This window comes from Pygocentrus nattereri, chromosome 23 (genome assembly GCF_015220715.1).
Source record: "Pygocentrus nattereri isolate fPygNat1 chromosome 23, fPygNat1.pri, whole genome shotgun sequence".
Lineage (NCBI taxonomy): Eukaryota > Metazoa > Chordata > Actinopteri > Characiformes > Serrasalmidae > Pygocentrus > Pygocentrus nattereri.
Genome location: NC_051233.1, coordinates 2,644,781 through 2,662,041, shown reverse-complemented (window position 1 = coordinate 2,662,041; position 17,261 = coordinate 2,644,781). Strand labels below are relative to the sequence as shown.

At 44.1% G+C, this 17,261-nt stretch overlaps 1 protein-coding gene across 4 annotated transcripts in view; it reads left to right on the top strand.

The window, feature by feature from the left end:
• The first annotated feature begins 1,378 nt into the window (after window positions 1–1,378).
• The window catches only part of fsd1l (fibronectin type III and SPRY domain containing 1-like), a 57,966-nt gene continuing 42,083 nt past the window's right edge, over window positions 1,379–17,261 (top strand). For 2 of the 4 annotated variants that reach the window (XM_017684636.2, XM_017684635.2), the window contains exons 1-2: window positions 1,379–1,547; window positions 16,780–16,875. In XM_017684636.2, coding sequence (XP_017540125.1) covers window positions 1,533–1,547; window positions 16,780–16,875 — 111 coding nt within the window. In that variant the 5' untranslated portion in view covers window positions 1,379–1,532. The remainder of the gene's footprint in view (window positions 1,548–16,779; window positions 16,876–17,261) is intronic. The other 2 variants (XM_017684638.2, XM_017684637.2) reach the window with 1 other exon arrangement.

Below are 17,261 nucleotides of genomic sequence, written 5' to 3'. Positions count from 1 at the left end.
AAACGTCTCTGGTGTTTCCTTTATTATGTGGAACACCGATGACGATCGTTAACACCAGTGACTCTTATGGGGAGAGAGAAAAGTGGACGTTTCAGTAGAACGACGCTTTTATTTAGACTAATGGACTTTCGTGAAAAAAGGAATACTTTTTTATACTTTAGCCATTTACATGGAGCTCCTAATTCCTTTTTATTATTTCATCCTGCTCTGTTGGTTCAGCTCCTGGGCCCGTTTGCTGCTGTTCACAGCCCTCATTTTAACTTTTATTTTAGACCAATTTTATTTTAGATAAGAATAGCTCATATTCATTCATTACAGTAAAAATTCCTTTACTGGAGTAGCTTCCGGCTGCTTGGTTCATCTCCCAGGGTAACATAAGGATATGACTGCAATATGCAAATGAATGAATTTGCAAACCACACAGTGTCAGACTGTGCTTTGTTGTGCTTTGCTGTGCTTTGTTGTGCTTTGTTGTGAGAGAAAGTGTCGGCAGTCACGATTGTCAGTTTAGTTTCTTTTATCCGTATTCTTATTATTATTATTGCTGCTCTCATTAAAGGGCCCATATCACTGAAAACGAAATGCTTTTTTTAATAAAAGAGCCTGATGTGTATATATATATATATATATATATGTGTGTGTGTGTGTGTGTGTGTGTGTGTGTGTGTGTGCCTATTTTTGACTTTTTTGTTCATTTTAGACATAATTTGAAAATACCTGTTACCATTTACATTGTGTGTAAATTTCACGATGAATGGACGAACAGAAACGGCCCGAAGTGACTTGGAAAGATGTCTGGTTCCATTGACTTACATTAAAAGTAGAGTGGGTTTTTTCCTTCTCCTGTAAAGACACCATTTGGAAATACAAGAATATATGAGATATATATAAATATATATATAATACAAGATATAATATATATATATATATATATATATATAATGTTGCTGCTGTCGGAAAAAAACCTGGTATCTCCAAAATGGGAACTTTACAGGAGAAGGAAAAAACCTACTTTACTCTTAATGTAAGTCAATGGAACCGGAATTTTTTCCTAGTAATTCCGGGCCGTTTCCTTTAGTCCATTCATCATGAAATTTACCTAGAATATAACGAGGTTCTCCCAAATTATGCCCAAAAACTGAAAAACGTCAAAAATGGAGATACGAGGTTTTGTTTCCGACAGCAGCGATATGCATAAAATACACCACGCTGTGCTTTTCTGAACATATCGGCGAGAGCACTGACCCCCAACCCCCCCCCCCCCCCTCCGCGGTGCTCACAGTGCGTCCGAAAACGTAAATACCGCGATATTTCATATCGTGTATTAAATGATCGTTTATTGCAGAATCGCCCACCTCTGACAGGCTTCCGACCCGCTGCGCGCGTGCATGCGCGTGTGAGGACGCCCGTGCGCATGCTCGCAGAGCTCCGCCTTGTTCCACAGGGAGGATAATCGTCTTCCTCGCTGGAAAACTTGGCCCGTCCATGAACTAAACCCGGCGGTGTCGGCTGGTCTTGTCGCTGTCCTCGGTATGGACTCTCAGAAAGTAAGTGACTCGCGCTGTTTCCCCGCCTTGTGAACGCGCCCGGCCGACCGCGGCTCTGTGGGGCTGTTTATTCCGTCGTGTGAGGAAGCTTTAGAGTCCACACCGTTACATTAGTATTCCGGCTCTCTGCTGGAGCACCAGCCCCAACACGGGCTGCCCTGCCTGCCCTGCCTGCCCTCTTTACTGTCCGTGCTGCGGCCAGTGTTTGTGTTCCCGGCCACTCGTGTTTGTTGCTCCTCTGCCTGTTTGCTTTATGGGAGTGAGCTGCGCTGTTGGGAAGAAATGAGAGTGTATCCCACACATAATGCATGGATTATCGTGCCATTTAGCCTGGCTGAGACCTTCCTGACCCACACACAGAGTGGACTGAACTGCCCACCGGGCTGTAGATCATGGGGCTGTGGCAGGTGCACCCCATGGAGAGGGAGAGTGCACAGCCCTGAGTAGTGGTCCAGTAGAGGTTCAGAGGCTGGGGATGTGTTGTGGTGTGATTTACAGAGTATGGAATTTTCTTTGCTCCATCCTAAACGGAGCACCAGACAAACATTTGGAACGAGAAGCAGGGATTTAGTAGTTGGGGAACAGGTGGGTTGATAGCCGGCCAGTAATGTCCTCGTCCTGCAGCGGGGAAGAGGAGTCCACATGATTTGTGTTGACTTTGTAAATATGGGTGAGCGAGAGTGACAGCGAGAGAGGGGGCGGTGGGGGGGGAGGCTTAATGGACAGGGCTGTAGGGGAGGTGACCTCACTCAGGAAGCTGTGGGGTTGTGTACTGTGGAGCGGACCAGATAGCGGCTGGAGCGTGGAGCATGTGCTTATCAGAGTCCTGCTGCTTCCACGGCTCCAGGGAAGTCGCAGTGCTCATGTTTTCAGGTTCAGTACAGTTTTGGTTTTGTAGTGATCTTATGAAACCGTGCAGCTGTGAGCAGCACGAGACGCAAAAACCTTGATCACCATGACGTTCTGACCACCTCCATCTGACCAGCTCCACTTACTGTATAGCTGCACTCTGTAGTTCTACAGTTACAGACTGTAGTCCATCTGCTTCTCTGATACTCTGTTACCCTGTTCTTCAGTGGTCAGGACCCCTATGGACCCTCACAGAGCAGGTACTATTTGGGTGGTGGGTCATTCTCAGCACTGCAGTAACACTGACGTGGTGGTGGTGTGTTAGTGTGTGTTGTGCTGGTCTGAGTGGATCAGACACAGCAGTGCTGCTGGAGTTTTTAAACACCTCAGTGTCGCTGCTGGACTGAGAACCAAAAATATCCAGCCAACAGTGTCCTGTGGGCAGCGTCCTGTGGGCAGCGTCCTGTGGGCAGCGTCCTGTGGGCAGCGTCCTGTGACCACTGATGAAGGACTAGAGGATGACCAGCACAAACTGTGCAGCAGCAGATGAGCTGTCGTCTCTGACTTTACGTCTACAAGGTGGGCCGACAAGGTAGGAGTGTCCAATAGAGTGGACAGTGAGTGGACACAGTGTTTAAAAACTCCAGCAGCACTGCTGTGTCTGATCCACTCAGACCAGTGCAACACACACTAACACACCACCACCACATCAGTGTTACTGCAGTGCTGAGAATGATCCACCACCCAAACAGTACCTGCTCTGTGAGGGTCCATGGGGGTCCTGACCACTGAAGAACAGGGTAACAGAGTATCAGAGAAACAGATGGACTACAGTCTGTAACTGTAGAACTACAGAGTGCAGCTATACAGTAAGTGGAGCTGATAAAGTGGACAGTGAGAGTAGAAACGAGGTTTTCTGACCGGTGTATGTGCCAAATCAGTGCTGGCTCTGACACTAAGCATAACTTATAACTCTGTTACCATTAGAATGACAGAAAACAAGAGGCTGCTGGGAAAGATGGAGGACATGGGAGGGAAATCGTTGTTATTTTGATTAAATTGCTTGCCTACTTGTTCTTTTTCTCCACCGGCCTAAAGACCCGTTGCATGAAGGTCACACTCAGGGTCCTTTGAGTGTTCATGGTTCTATATGGTTCCATATTTCTTTACTAAGGAACCCCTGAAGAACCATCCATTTTAGGCCGTATTGAACATGAGCCGAAAGACGGTCGGAGTCGGGACTTTGTTTTTGCCTTATCTGGAATGATGGTGCACTTGGATGCTGCTGCACATGCATCCCCATGCTTTCCCAGCAGGCCGTGGCTTCACTGGCAGTAACTGGGTCATGTGTTTAGCCGGCGAGGGGGCTGGAGTGTAATAGGACAGGTCTTCATTACCTTTCCCCACTAGGGCTCACGCTCATGCTCATTCACTGATCTGAAGGCGGGAGCAGCAAGAGGCTTAGATTTCAGCCCCACTCAGTGTATTAAAGTGTAAATCTCTTCAGGTCCAGGTAGGTTTTTTTGTCGTACCTGATGAATTTAGTAATATATTAAAAAAATATAAATATATACATTTTTGTTGTGGTTTTAAAGTAAACCTTTGTAGCTGGAGAGCTAGGCCCAGTCCCATTTCACCCCTTGCCCCTACCACAGAGCCCATAATCCTCTGTTTTTTGGTAGGGGGGGGGGCTGATAATAAATAATTGCCCCCCTCTGTGAAGGCGTATGACTGGCAGGGTTGCCTACAGAGCAGCGCTAGTAGCTGTTAATGAAGTAATTTGAGGCCCCTATTTCGTAGGGAAGTAGGCGCTCAAAAACAAGGGGTAGGGGTAAAAGAAGAAATGGGACGGGGCCTTATCGCTGTCTTTTTGCAGTACTTACTAAAGGTTGTTGTATAATTACATCCTTACTCGCACAGTCAGTGTTGTAAATTCTGATTGCGTTCAGCTTTTATTCTCTACTGGCAGGTTCTGAGTTCTGTCCGTTTGCTTTGACGTCAGATAATAACACAATATCTGCTTTTCTACTTAAAAACAGACGTGCTGTGGAGGAAAAGTTTAGAACCTGCACTTTCCGCAGGATTTTAAACTTGAGTTAGGAATAACGGAAAGGAATGTAAGAAGGCACAGGAAGGCCATAAACATCTGAGCTGCCTGAATCGGGTCAGCAAAGCCTCGTCACTGTTCACTTCTGGCCTTTGGCTCAGTGAAGTGAGCGCTGCCAGTGTCTTTGCAAATGACCGCGCTCTATTTTTCTCTGTAGTGACTCATAAGACAACCAGAATGCAATAGCACTCTGTGAGTGAGTGAGTGCGAGAGTGAGTGCGAGAGTGAGTGCGAGCGTACGTGTGTGTGTGTGAGAGTGTGTTTGTGAGAGTGAGTGAGTATGTGTTTGTGAGTGTGAGCGTGAGTGTGTGTGTGTGTGAGCGTGAGTGTGTGTGTTTGTGAGAGTGAGTGAGTATGTGTTTGTGAGAGTGAGTGTGTGTTTGTGAGTGTGTCTGTGTGAGAGTGAGTGAGTGTGTGTGTGTGAGAGTGAGTGAGTGTGTGTGTGTGTGTGTGAGTGAGTGAGTGAGTGAGTGAGTGCGAGAGTGAGTGCGTGTGTGTGTGTTTTTGAGTGTGTGTGTGTGTTTGTGAGAGTGAGTGAGTGAGTGCGAGAGTGAGTGCGTGTGAGAGTGTGTTTGTGAGAGTGAGTGAGTGAGTGTGTGTTTTTGAGTGTGTGTGTGTGTTTGTGAGAGTGAGTGAGTGTTTGTGAGAGTGAGTGTGTGTTTTTGAGTGTGTGTGTGTTTGTGTGAGTGAGTGTTTGTGAGAGTGAGTGAGTGAGTGAGTGAGTGAGTGTGTGTTTTTGAGTGTGTGTGTGTGTTTGTGTGAGTGAGTGAGTGTTTGTGAGAGTGAGTGAGTGAGTGTGTGTTTTTGAGTGTGTGTGTGTTTGTGTGAGTGAGTGTTTGTGTGAGTGAGTGTTTGTGAGAGTGAGTGAGTGAGTGAGTGAGTGTGTGTTTTTGAGTGTGTGTGTGTGTTTGTGAGAGTGAGTGAGTGTTTGTGAGAGTGAGTGAGTGAGTGTGTGTTTTTGAGTGTGTGTGTGTTTGTGTGAGTGAGTAAGTGAGTGAGTGAGTGAGTGAGTGAGTGTTTTTGAGTGTGTGTGTGTGTTTGTGAGAGTGAGTGAGTGAGTGAGTGAGTGAGTGAGTGTGTGTTTTTGAGTGTGTGTGTGTGTTTGTGTGAGTGAGTGAGTGAGTGAGTGTGTGTTTTTGAGTGTGTGTGTGTGTTTGTGTGAGTGAGTGAGTGAGTGAGTGAGTGTGTGTTTTTGAGTGTGTGTGTGTGTTTGTGTGAGTGAGTGAGTGAGTGAGTGAGTGAGTGAGTGAGTGAGTGAGTGTTTTTGAGTGTGTGTGTGTGTTTGTGAGAGTGAGTGAGTGAGAGTGAGTGAGTGTTTGTGAGAGTGAGTGAGTGAGTGTTTGTGAGAGTGAGTGAGTGAGTGAGTGAGTGTGTGTTTTTGAGTGTGTGTGTGTGTTTGTGTGAGTGAGTGAGTGAGTGAGTGAGTGAGTGAGTGAGTGAGTGTTTGTGAGAGTGAGTGTGTGTTTTTGAGTGTGTGTGTGTTTGTGTGAGTGAGTGTTTGTGAGAGTGAGTGAGTGAGTGTTTGTGAGAGTGAGTGAGTGAGTGAGTGTGTGTTTTTGAGTGTGTGTGTGTGTGAGTGAGTGAGTGAGGTGCATAACCAGTGATTGTGTATCGTTTACTGTGAGTACAGCAATTCAGAACTTCCCGCTTTGAAAAGTGACGCCTCATAATCTGCCAAAAACCAAAAGTCCACGCGTCCCGCTCTCCCCCAGATGCAGTCCAGGCATGTTTACTGTCTGAAATTTACTTCTTTAGTTATGCGTTGGTGCTGCAAGGCTAATGTAGCTGACAAGTAATAGAGGTTTAACACAATTTGTCAGGCTGTTTATAATCACAAATAAACTTGCTTATATGGTTTCTGACCATGTATTACAGACATTTCAAATGAATTAACGACGTGACCGTTTTATGCAGGTGTGAAGTTATTTAGCCGTGTTGTTCGTACAAACGAAGGCTGAGAGCCTGTGAGCTTCCACAGAGTCCTGTGAGAAAGCCTGTCCATTTAGCAGCCACCTTGGCAACGCCGCCGGGCAGTTATTTCCAGTCATAATAGGCCAGGATGGGTAGAAGCCCCAGAAACATGAATCAGTAAAGGCAAATTACTGCCTGAAGAAAAACCTGCTTTTGAGGCAGTAAAATCACTGATCAAATCAAGCAAATCTCACAAATCACAATATATGATCACATATATTTTTGATTAGGGGAAAATGGTGTAAATTGGATGTTTGTACACAGGTGGGAACAGGCCACTAAGTTGCAAGTAACAAGTAAGTCTCAATCTTGACGTTTGAGACCCGAGTCAAGACCCAGGTCAGTACAGGCGAGTCTGATTTCGAGTCCCAAGTCAGTAGTCCTGATCTTCGAGTCTGCGTTCTTCAGCTAATTTAAGGCCACAACACTGAATAACGGCAACAGAACTGTAGCCGTTTAATGACGGCACGTTAGCAGCTTTTGGCTGTGTGTGTTTACCTTTCCAACTAAAATACAGATGTCAGTACTGCTGGACTATTTAAGGTGGAACGGGAAAGTTAGCCAGCGATTATTTTTTTATTTGTAATGCTTGTTATGAAGTATAATAGACTGGAATGACATTAAACTAAGACAGAACAGTGGTTATCGGAATTTTTAAGGGAGAAAATTCTCATATTTGTGGGTTCTTTGGTCTCGTGTTCTCCATCTGGCTGGTTTTTCTGTTTTTCCTCATATCTCTCTGTTTGGAGTCTCTTAAAAACCTCCGTTTGGAGGGTCATGTAGCCCCAACACTTCACCCCACCCCTCTATCTCAACCAGAATTGGGACACCCCACCCCTAGACGTGAATGCGCAAAACAGGGGTAGGGGCGAGGGGTGAAATGGGATTGGGCCTTTCTCGATTTTCTCAAATTGAGACAAAAGTCATCAGATTTGTGACTCGAGTCCACACCTCTACTGTGTTATATCTACACAACATTCACAACATTCATTGGTGCCGTTCCCTTTTTATTTGGGGCAGTGCCTCACACAGTGACCGAAGCTAATGTGACATTTTCCCCATTCGGCCGCAGCCTCGGTCACACTGGCACGGCAGCGCTCATACTTTGGGATTTCACAACCTTGAGATGTTGACTGTTTGCCCACCGTGGTTGTGCCTTGCTGATGTCACCATTTTTATTAGTAGCTGCGGAGGACTAGAGCATCAGGATGAAACCGAACGGGCCGAGTGAGGATTTATAGCACAGCTGTTGCTGATCAAGGTGGCGCTTGCATAGCAGATTAAGGTATAAAGTACTGAGGTTGAGGATTACAAGATTCACCAAGGAGATACTGAACTGAGGGACTGCATTAACGCTTATGTCTTTGGATTACACCCTGACACCGAAGGGCTGTTCACAAGACTCCCGCATAATTAATAGCTGAAAGTGAGTAAAATCGTCCTAAAATGAGCCTCGTCCTGCTCAGTGACGTCACGTGACTGAATCACTGCATCATCAGCACAAACTAACGAGCAGAACGAGCTTCGCTGAGAAGATCATTAACTCTGATCAGCTCTCAGCTTCATTATTAGAGCCAGACGGAGGAGAAAAAGGTGAGACGAGCTGCTTTTCCACCGTTTACAGGCTGTAACGTCTGTTTGGCGCTGTTGCCATGGTAACGCTGCAAGGGGGATAAAACAGCACATGAATTCAGATCTGAGCATCACATTAAGGTCACATGACCACGAATCGGATACGTATCCGATCTAGGACCAGATATGAAAGTGGGTCAGGTCAGATTTGAAAACATCAGATCTGAGTCATATCGGGGCAGAAAATCGGATTTGTGCCACTTCAGCCTGGTAACGTGAGCGTAGCCTTTCATATGTGGTCCTAGATCGGATACGTATCCGATTCATGGTCATTTGACCTTAATGTGACGCTCAGATCGGAATTCATGTGCTTTTTCCCGCTGCGGCGTCATTCAGCGTTACCGTGGCAACAGCGCGGAACAGATGTTAGACCCTGAATGTTCAGGTGACCCTGGGCTCCTGTGCTTAAACGTCTGCATTTTTTCCCTTTCACTTTTCCGCGTTTGTAACGTGCAGAAGTAAATGTTCTATTTCTCTGTAATGCTAATGAAGGTGGCTTCAGTCCTTTTTCCACCTTTTATAAATGTTAATGTATTGCTGATGGCAGATATGTATGTGAAAGATCTCAGATCTCACTATTGACCCATAATTCCCATATCGAGGCATCATTACTGCGTATTTTCATGAATATTATCATAATTAATTAGAACATTCCAAATTGAAGCATGTGAATTGCCTCCTATAGAGATGCCTTTTATAACCCCTTATAGTTATGAGACTAAGAAACTGTGGTAAGGACCTGCAGCAACTCCAGAGACTCTGATCTGAAGTTCAGTCCAGAAAAAAAAAAAGACGAGAACCTAAAGACTGAGAACCGGTATCTGGTGACCCTTTCCAGCCTGCTTTACCATTGGTCAGAGATGTGTTTCTTCCCAGGGTAATAAAGACCTGGCCTTAGATCAGCACTGGAGCAGGCCAGAGGTCGATGAGAGGTCAAGGGATTCTGGTGTTGTCTGGGTCGGTAGGGTTTAAGTATTGAACTTTATGAGTGACCTTGGAATAGACTCTACCAACGCGTTCAGACTCCACCCTGCTGACTCGTACAAGTCATACGGCTTTCATGCAGTGTGTTCATTACGCAACACTGTTAGCAGAATCTCTAAAGCTGACTGGAGCTGGTGGCTAAACACAGCCTAATACGGGTTCTAGTGTTACGGCAGGGCTTTTAAAGAAGGAGCTGGACACTAGCTTTGGATTTCTACAGCTCATCCTTAACATTCCTTACGCTTGCATGTCTTGGAAAGCTTTCCAGTAAAATATAGAAGTGAAATCACAAGTGATCTTCACTAGAACCGTGCATGGGGATGTTCTAGAGTAGGCTTAGCCCCAAATCCCATTTCACCCCTCAGCCCTTAGCCCTCCGTTTTACACGTTCATGTCTAGGGGTAGGGTGTCCCGATTCTTGTTGAGATAGAGGGGTAGAGTGAAGTGGACCTCCAAACGGAAGTTTTTCAGAGACAATCCAAACAGAGAGTTATGGGGGAAAAAAAAGGAAAACGGGCAAGACTGCTGAAGAAGAGTGGTTGCTAGGTGGTTGCTATGGTATCCCGGGCAGTTGCTAGTGTGTTGGAAGGGAGTTGCAGTGGTAAACCGTTAGAAATAACGGCTCTGTGAAGGTACGTTTTTTTGTTCATCAAGGTACAAACAGCGTAAATGTTCCCTCAAAGGTTCTACAGCGGTTTTAAGGTCTGGTTGTGGACCTTAAATCAGTTCCTCCAGGTGAAAAGTTGGTATTTGTTCTTTTTCATAACCGAATGTTTTAAAACGGAGCAGTAGAATAAAAGCCTGGAGGCGAGGCGAGGCGTGTGGAGTCAGTCCAGCTTAGAACAGATCATTTCAGTGGATTATGGTTCAGTTATGTTCCCTGACTGAAGGGACTGAGATGGAGCCTTGAGGGTCCCACCACAGTGATGAGAGGGGCACTGACCCAACACTAAATACAACATCAGATTGATTAGTATTATATTTGTCCAGACTTTAATTATGCAGTAATCCACTTGCGCAATGAGGGGGAAAGTCAAAGGAAAATAAGTAAGAAAAACAGGACTTTCCAAAACGGTCACTATCAAATAAACAGTACTTATAGCTTTTCAGCCTCCACTCTTGCTTTCTGTCCATCCGTCGTAAGAAGACGACTCTGTGCTCTCGGGCTGAAAGGATATGTGGACGTCTGAAATGTGGGGTGAGATTTCATGATGTTTTAGGAATGATTTGGATTGCGAAATGTAGAAAATGCAACCAACCTCTAAGACTGAACTTTGGAGCTGTTTTCCTTGGAAAGAAGAGCCTTGAGAAAAAGTCTCTCCAGGTTTCTTTAAAATGAAAGCAAGTCTCTGTGAAAGAATGGAAGTTGCAATAAAGGCAGAAGGTGGACACAATAAATACTGAGGACTGTGATATACTTTGATATACTAGTGATAGTGATATACTAATTCTAAGCAATTTTCTGTTAAATATATCCTTCCTGCCTTTTTCTGATGCTGTCGTTTGTCTGAAAACAACAGCAGCCCTCTATACTGCCTTCAGTCTCACGCAGTGTGCCTGTAGTTTTCCTGCTCTGGCATCCTGGGATGTAATACCGCGCTCCTGCAGTGTGTTGGTGTCTCCTTGCGTCTAAAGATAGCTGAGTAGACTAATCCTTAAATCTGCCTAATCATGGAATCTCCCTCTCTTCCTTTCTCTCTTTCTCTCTTGCACTTGAAGAGAATAAGTTGTGAATCTTTTCCTTGCTCCTTCTTATGAGCAGTACACTTGTAATAAGTTCCTTGCAGGTGTGGGGACACTGATCCCTTTGGGTCTGACTGGAATTATGCAGCATCACAGTGTGGCACTGAGGCAACATGAAGCTTTGTTGCATGTGGAATTAAAATGAAGTGTGGGAGATATTGCAACACTAATACCCACAAATATGCTCATAAAAGTAATTTACCATGATAACCATATCATATTCACCATATTGCCAACCCCTGTGCAGCTCACTCTGCGACTGTGAACCCAGAAAGTCTGAGCAAAACTGCATTATTTAGGTGATTTGCAGTTCATGGTTTCACTTGGAAATCACTCATCAAATTTGGCATTTCTTGTGGAGTCCCTCAAGGTTCAGTCTTAGGGCCTTTGCTTTTCTCTTTGTACATGGTAAGCTGATGTCATCAGGAAGCATATTATACATTTTTATAGCTATGCTGATGAGACCAGGTTATATATTTCCATTCCTTCCAATGATCAAGACTCGGCACAGACTGACCAGCTGTGTGTCAGATATTTCTTAGTGGATGTCGCAAAATTTTCTGCAGTTAAACCATGAAAACTTTAAATACTGATTGTTGGTACAGAAACTTGGAGAAAAGGTGCTGCTGGAGTTTTTAAACACCTCAGTGTCACTGCTGGACTGAGAATAGTCCATCAACCAAACATATCTAATGAAGGACCAGAGGATGACCAACACAAACTGTGCAGCAGCAGATGAGCTGGCGTCTCGGACTTTACGGTGGACATTATTATTATTAGAATTATTACAAATCGAAAGCCAGCTTTTCATCAGATGAGCATCAGTGATGCAGGGGAATATTTGCAGCTAGCAAATAGAAGAGCTTTGGAGAAAAGTAAATAAGTAAGCTCTCATTAGCTTAGCTAAACGTTAGTCATAGAACAGGTTTGATTTCGGCTTTCTGTCTCTCCAAAGTTCAGCAGCAGAGCAGCTGCTAGTCAGAATCAGGTCTGCACTGTGGTGTGTTGTGCTGTCTGGTCCCTAAGCTAGTTACGTTAGCCGATCAGGCTACAGATCTAAACACCACAGAACAGGTTTAATTTTGTCTTTCTGTTCTGAGCAGAGCTATTATCACATTAGCTAAGCTAATACTGCTCAGCTTCTCTCTCCTAGTTCGCAGCGCCGAATGAAGGCTTGAAAACCGTGGTCAACTTTGAAATAAAAATGCTTTCTAAATACTTTTAAGTCATTAGCTGTGGTGTTCCAGGTGGTTGCTATGGTATCCCAGGGACTTGCTAGGGTTTTGGTAAGAGTTGCAATGGTGTCTGAGGTGGGAAACACCCCAACACATCAGTATTATTTATCCATGCTTTGCTTATAGGATAATCCACTTGCATAAGGAAGGATAAAATCAAAGGAAATAAAGTGAAAAACTAGTGAATTCTACAAAACTAGAACTCAGAAATGATTCCGTTTTTTTGCCTTAATGTGATCTGACCCACTTTCATATGTGGTCCTAGATCGGATACGTATCCGATTCGTGGCCACGTGACCTTAATGTGACGCTCAGATCGGAATTCAAGCAACAGCGCCGAACAGACATTAAAGCCTGTAAACGGTGGAAAAGCAGCTCGTCTCACCTTTTCCTCCTTCGTCTGGCTCTAATAATGAACCTGAGAGCTGATCAGAGTTAATGATCTTCTCAGCGAAGCTCGTTCTGCTCGTTAGTTTGTGCTGATGATGCAGTGATTCAGTCACGTGACGTTACGGAGTAGGAGGAGCTCATGAGGGTCAGTTCAGGAGCCGGTTCATCACATTAATGACTGATTTGAATCACTGACCTAAACGAGTGTGAACCATCGAGTCAGAGAGGTCGGATCTGAGCACAAAATCTGATTTGAACAACGAGGCTTATAATGTGAACGTGGCTTTAAACTAGTGGTCTGTTTTCCAGACACGGATTAAACCTGGACCTCGACTGTATTTTCCTTTCCATTCTTAATGCTGTGTAGGCCAGGACTAGTCCCTGTATAAACTTCACACATCAGCTCAGTTGTGATTCTTTAGTAAATGATTCAGTTCAGTTCATTTGAACTGGCTCCAAACTGCGAGTGACCCGGTGATCCAGTGATTGAGTGCACTGTATTTTCCATAACCCCAGGGTCTTTAGACATGGTGGCATTCATTGCATTGACGTCAAAACATGGAATTAGGGCCTCAGCAGATGTTTGGTTCATCACGAGGTCCAATACCTGTAGTGCATTTATTCTCTCCAGGCTCTAATGCAGAGCTTGGACCCCATGTTTGTTTGTCTGATGACTGAAAGACTCCGTGTTTTATTACTCAGCGTGATTTTTATTTCAAAATAAGATTTTTTTTTTGTTGCACGGTGACACCAGTGACACGACTCCTGGGGGCCACAACGTTCATTATATATTTTTATAATGTTTATTTGTCATTTGTTTTCTTTATGTCATTAAAACCATATATTTTGTAGTCATTTATATGTTATTACAGGTAAAATGACAGAAAAAACACATTTTTTACATCAAATTATTGCCTCAACTTTCACACACGGCTGAGGACGAGCTCTTCTGTTCTGCTTGGAATTCTATAGGATTGATTTAAAAACCAATATTGATAAATTGATGAATCGCCACTGTGATTTAAATGTATTATAATTATTTTTTGTAATTGAGATTCTGAGGCTCAACCCCTGAACGTAGTGTATCGAACCGCCAGTAAGTTGTGGTTGTGATGTCACAGCCCATGGAGGTTTGGTGGACTCTGATTGGTCTAACTCACCTACAGGCAGGTCACAAACTCTTACTACGTTTGTTTCCCCTCTTAAAACTTGAAACAGTGTTTTTGCTGATGTGCACACGGAATAAAGATGGTTCCTCCAGGGTTCTTTGGTAAAGACAGCGGTTCTACGTAGAACCCTAAGGACTCAGCAACCCATTTGCATGCATCGCAAGTTCTCTGCGTGGTGAAATGGTTCTTCAGATTGGTGGAGAATGTGATGTATATGGTTCTACACAGAACCTTTATGAAAGAGTTCTCTACAGGACCCTTTTTTTGATGCTATACAGAACCACATACAGCACATTCTCCAATCGGAAGAACCTTTTTACCATGCAAAGGAATTTTTATGCATGAAAGTGGGTCGGAGTGTTCACGGTTCTGTAGGGAATGACTGCCTTTACTAAAGAACCATTTTCAAGAATCCTTGAAGGACTACGTTTTTTAAGAGTATGGGCTGTAATTGAAGAAAATTGCTTTCAGCCCTGCTCAAGAAGGTGTAACTGTTAACTTATTGTTTTATATTAAAATATAAATAAATCCTAATGGGTTTTTTCAAGTGTAATATGTCTGTAAATGCTAGGGACTCGAAATTGGACGTTTCAACAGACATTAACATTAGACTTAACATCATGTGTTGTGTGCACAGTATATCCATCCATCCAGCCAATTATTTTGAAGTGAAGCTACATTTGATGGTGTTCGTCGCTTAAAATTGCTGTTTTCTGCGTCTCAGATTGAACCCAAATGGACAATTCTCTTCACGTGGCGCGTCTGTGGGACTTCTGCATGAGTTAGTATATAGGGCAGCCTGAACAAGCCTTGGAGGATGAATCCACCATCGCAGTCTAAAAATGAATATGAACATCAAGTACTGTGGCCATCATAATGAATTACGACAGAATGTGGTGCTATGGTCTCATGTAGAGTTGAGCTTTTAATGTGTTTACTCACACCATCGCCGGCTCCGTTGTAGATAGGGCCTGACAAGATGTACTACAAAGGCAAAAGTATGTGGACACCTAACCATCACCCCTACACCAATCAGGGATAATATTATGACCTTGTTTCTACACTCACTGTCCACTTTATCAGCTCCACTGACTGTATAGCTGCACTCTGTAGTTCTACAGTTACAGACTGTAGTCCATCTGTTTCTCTGATACTCTGTTACCCTGTTCTTCAGTGGTCAGGACCCCCATGGACCCTCACAGAGCAGGTACTGTTTGGATGGTGGGTCATTCTCAGCACTGCAGTAACACTGGCTGTGTTTGCATACAAAATTTGTGCCAATCCGATTGAATACAGACGGATTACAGATTCAGACTGAGGTGTTTTTATTGTCAGTCTGTTCAACAGATGGAAAATTTTCGTTTACATGCTCACTGAAAGTAATCCGATACAAAATGACCTGCACGCGTGGAGCAGCGCTTAGAGAAAGTACTACCATGACAGCGAACATCACGTGAGGTCCAGTCCGAGTGAGATGAGTTTCCTGTTTGGCGCATTTGTGTTTTTAGCTGCTTTAAATGACGTCAGACTCAGGAAAACGTCCTTCACATGTCCTTATTAAAGACGGCCGAGAGGAAGACGTCGTGCTCTGAGACGCATAAGCTGGACGTCCGTCCCGCCGCCGTCTTTTAAAGATCAGAGCGTGAACTTGTTGAACGGTATAAACTCTCACTGTGACGCGACGCACATGCAGAACGGGCTTAAACTTTCCGATAGGGAATGTAATCGGATACAGACGCTTACACAGATATTATTCTTATATTTAACGGATTATTTACAGGTTTACCCACCTCGATCAATCGGACAGAAATTGTATTCCGAATGGCTTCAGACTAGACTATTCCGATTGAGGTGTTTACATTGACATGTTCTATTTCCGATTGAGCTATCAGTCGGATTATTAACGGATTATTAGGCTGCATGTCAACGTGGCTATTGACTTGGTGGTGGCGTGTTGGTGTGTGTTGCTGCTGCAGAGTTTGTGTGGGTCATCATCTGGTCCTTCATCAGTGTCCGATTCGATGTCGATTCATTTAGGGATGTTTCAGGTAGAATAACCGGTTTTGTTTGGAGGTTTTCAGAGAGCTAATGTTGTAATGGGGAACATGTCAGTCTCCAGCTTGTGAGTCAGCTGAAGTCACTGGTGTGACCGACTTTATTCTGAGGTAACTGTGGAAAAAAAAGAACATAAATGGATTAAACTACATATTTTAGTGATATTTCATGATTGACAACATGTGGTTTGATGCTCGGTAGCAGCCGTTTTGTATAATGCATTTTTCACTAAAAATGTCCCTGGTGTGACCTTTAATATGTGCAGCACCAATGACGATCAGAAAAGTGGACGTTTCTATAGAGTGACCCATATAGCAGCATGAACTGAATCTTATATAGTGTGATTTAAGCTCACACGGTTTGGTTTGTACACTAGGTAGCTGTCAACCCTGCAACCAAGTCATAAACCAGTATGTGCTGAAGGTTATTGAGGAGTGTCCAGTGTAGTACATGCAAATAAACTTTCACATAGGAATAAAAGTAGTGACTTTAGTAGACGCTTGTGCTGCGCTATGTGATGTTTTTGCGTTTAGATAACTGTGAAGTAGAGACAAGTGTGTGGCACTCAGTCTCTCTCTTTCAGCAGTTTGCTCAGCCCGTCTGTAGCCTCAGTTGACAGCGTTCTCAGTACAGGCCAGCGTGACTGTAGAGGTTCAACTAAGGTTCTTTACAGCGTGTTGACAGAAATAGTAGTAGCCATTCGGCTTGACTCATTGTTCTTTGCAACACAGGGTACGCTCCTACTGCATTTTTAGACATCAGTAAATAATGTCATTAAAAATGCAGAATTTCGCTTTTATGAAACTGAATTTTAACTGTTATAAATAGTATAGTAGTGTGGAAATAGTAGTGTGTTCATCTACAGCATGAGGAGCACACAGGTTTAGTGCGTTAGGATCAGTTGTTGGGGTTTTGGCTGAAGTCCAAGGTGACATTTCTAGGATTTATCTTCCTGTCAGACTCAGAACACATTACAGAGCGTGGCTACATGCCGGTGGATTTTCAGTACATTGTAATTTCATTCGTTACGTTGGTGGCTCTGTTTGAACAACCAGATAATAGTAATAAACTCACAACCCTTTTTTTTTGTCTTTCAGGAGGCCCTACAAAGGATAATCACCACGTTAGCAAATAAAAATGAGGAGCTCCACAATTTTATCGAGACACTGAGTCACTTGCTGGCTGGAGTTCAGGTGAGGTTCTGTGAGAACCAAGTGTGGACCAAAGAAAATACAAATTCAGGAATCAACACTTTTCCTTTAGCACAGAGGTGTCAGCTGACATGGACCCTTTTGAGAAAGAGTCCAGTTTACTTTCAGTTTAAGTGTTTAGTGTAAAACTCACTTCCGTTCCATTAAACTGCTGCAGAAGTGAAGACAAAAACGACTGTAGGGGGCAGTCGTGGGCTGGAGGTCAGGGAACCGGCCCTGTGACCGGAAGGTTGCTGGTTCGATCCCCAGCGCCGACAGAACATGACTGAGGTGTCCTTTAGCAAGACACCTAACCCCCAACTGCTCCCCGGGCGCTGCGGATAGGGCTGCCCACCGCTCCGGGCAAATGTGCTCACTGCCCCCTAGTG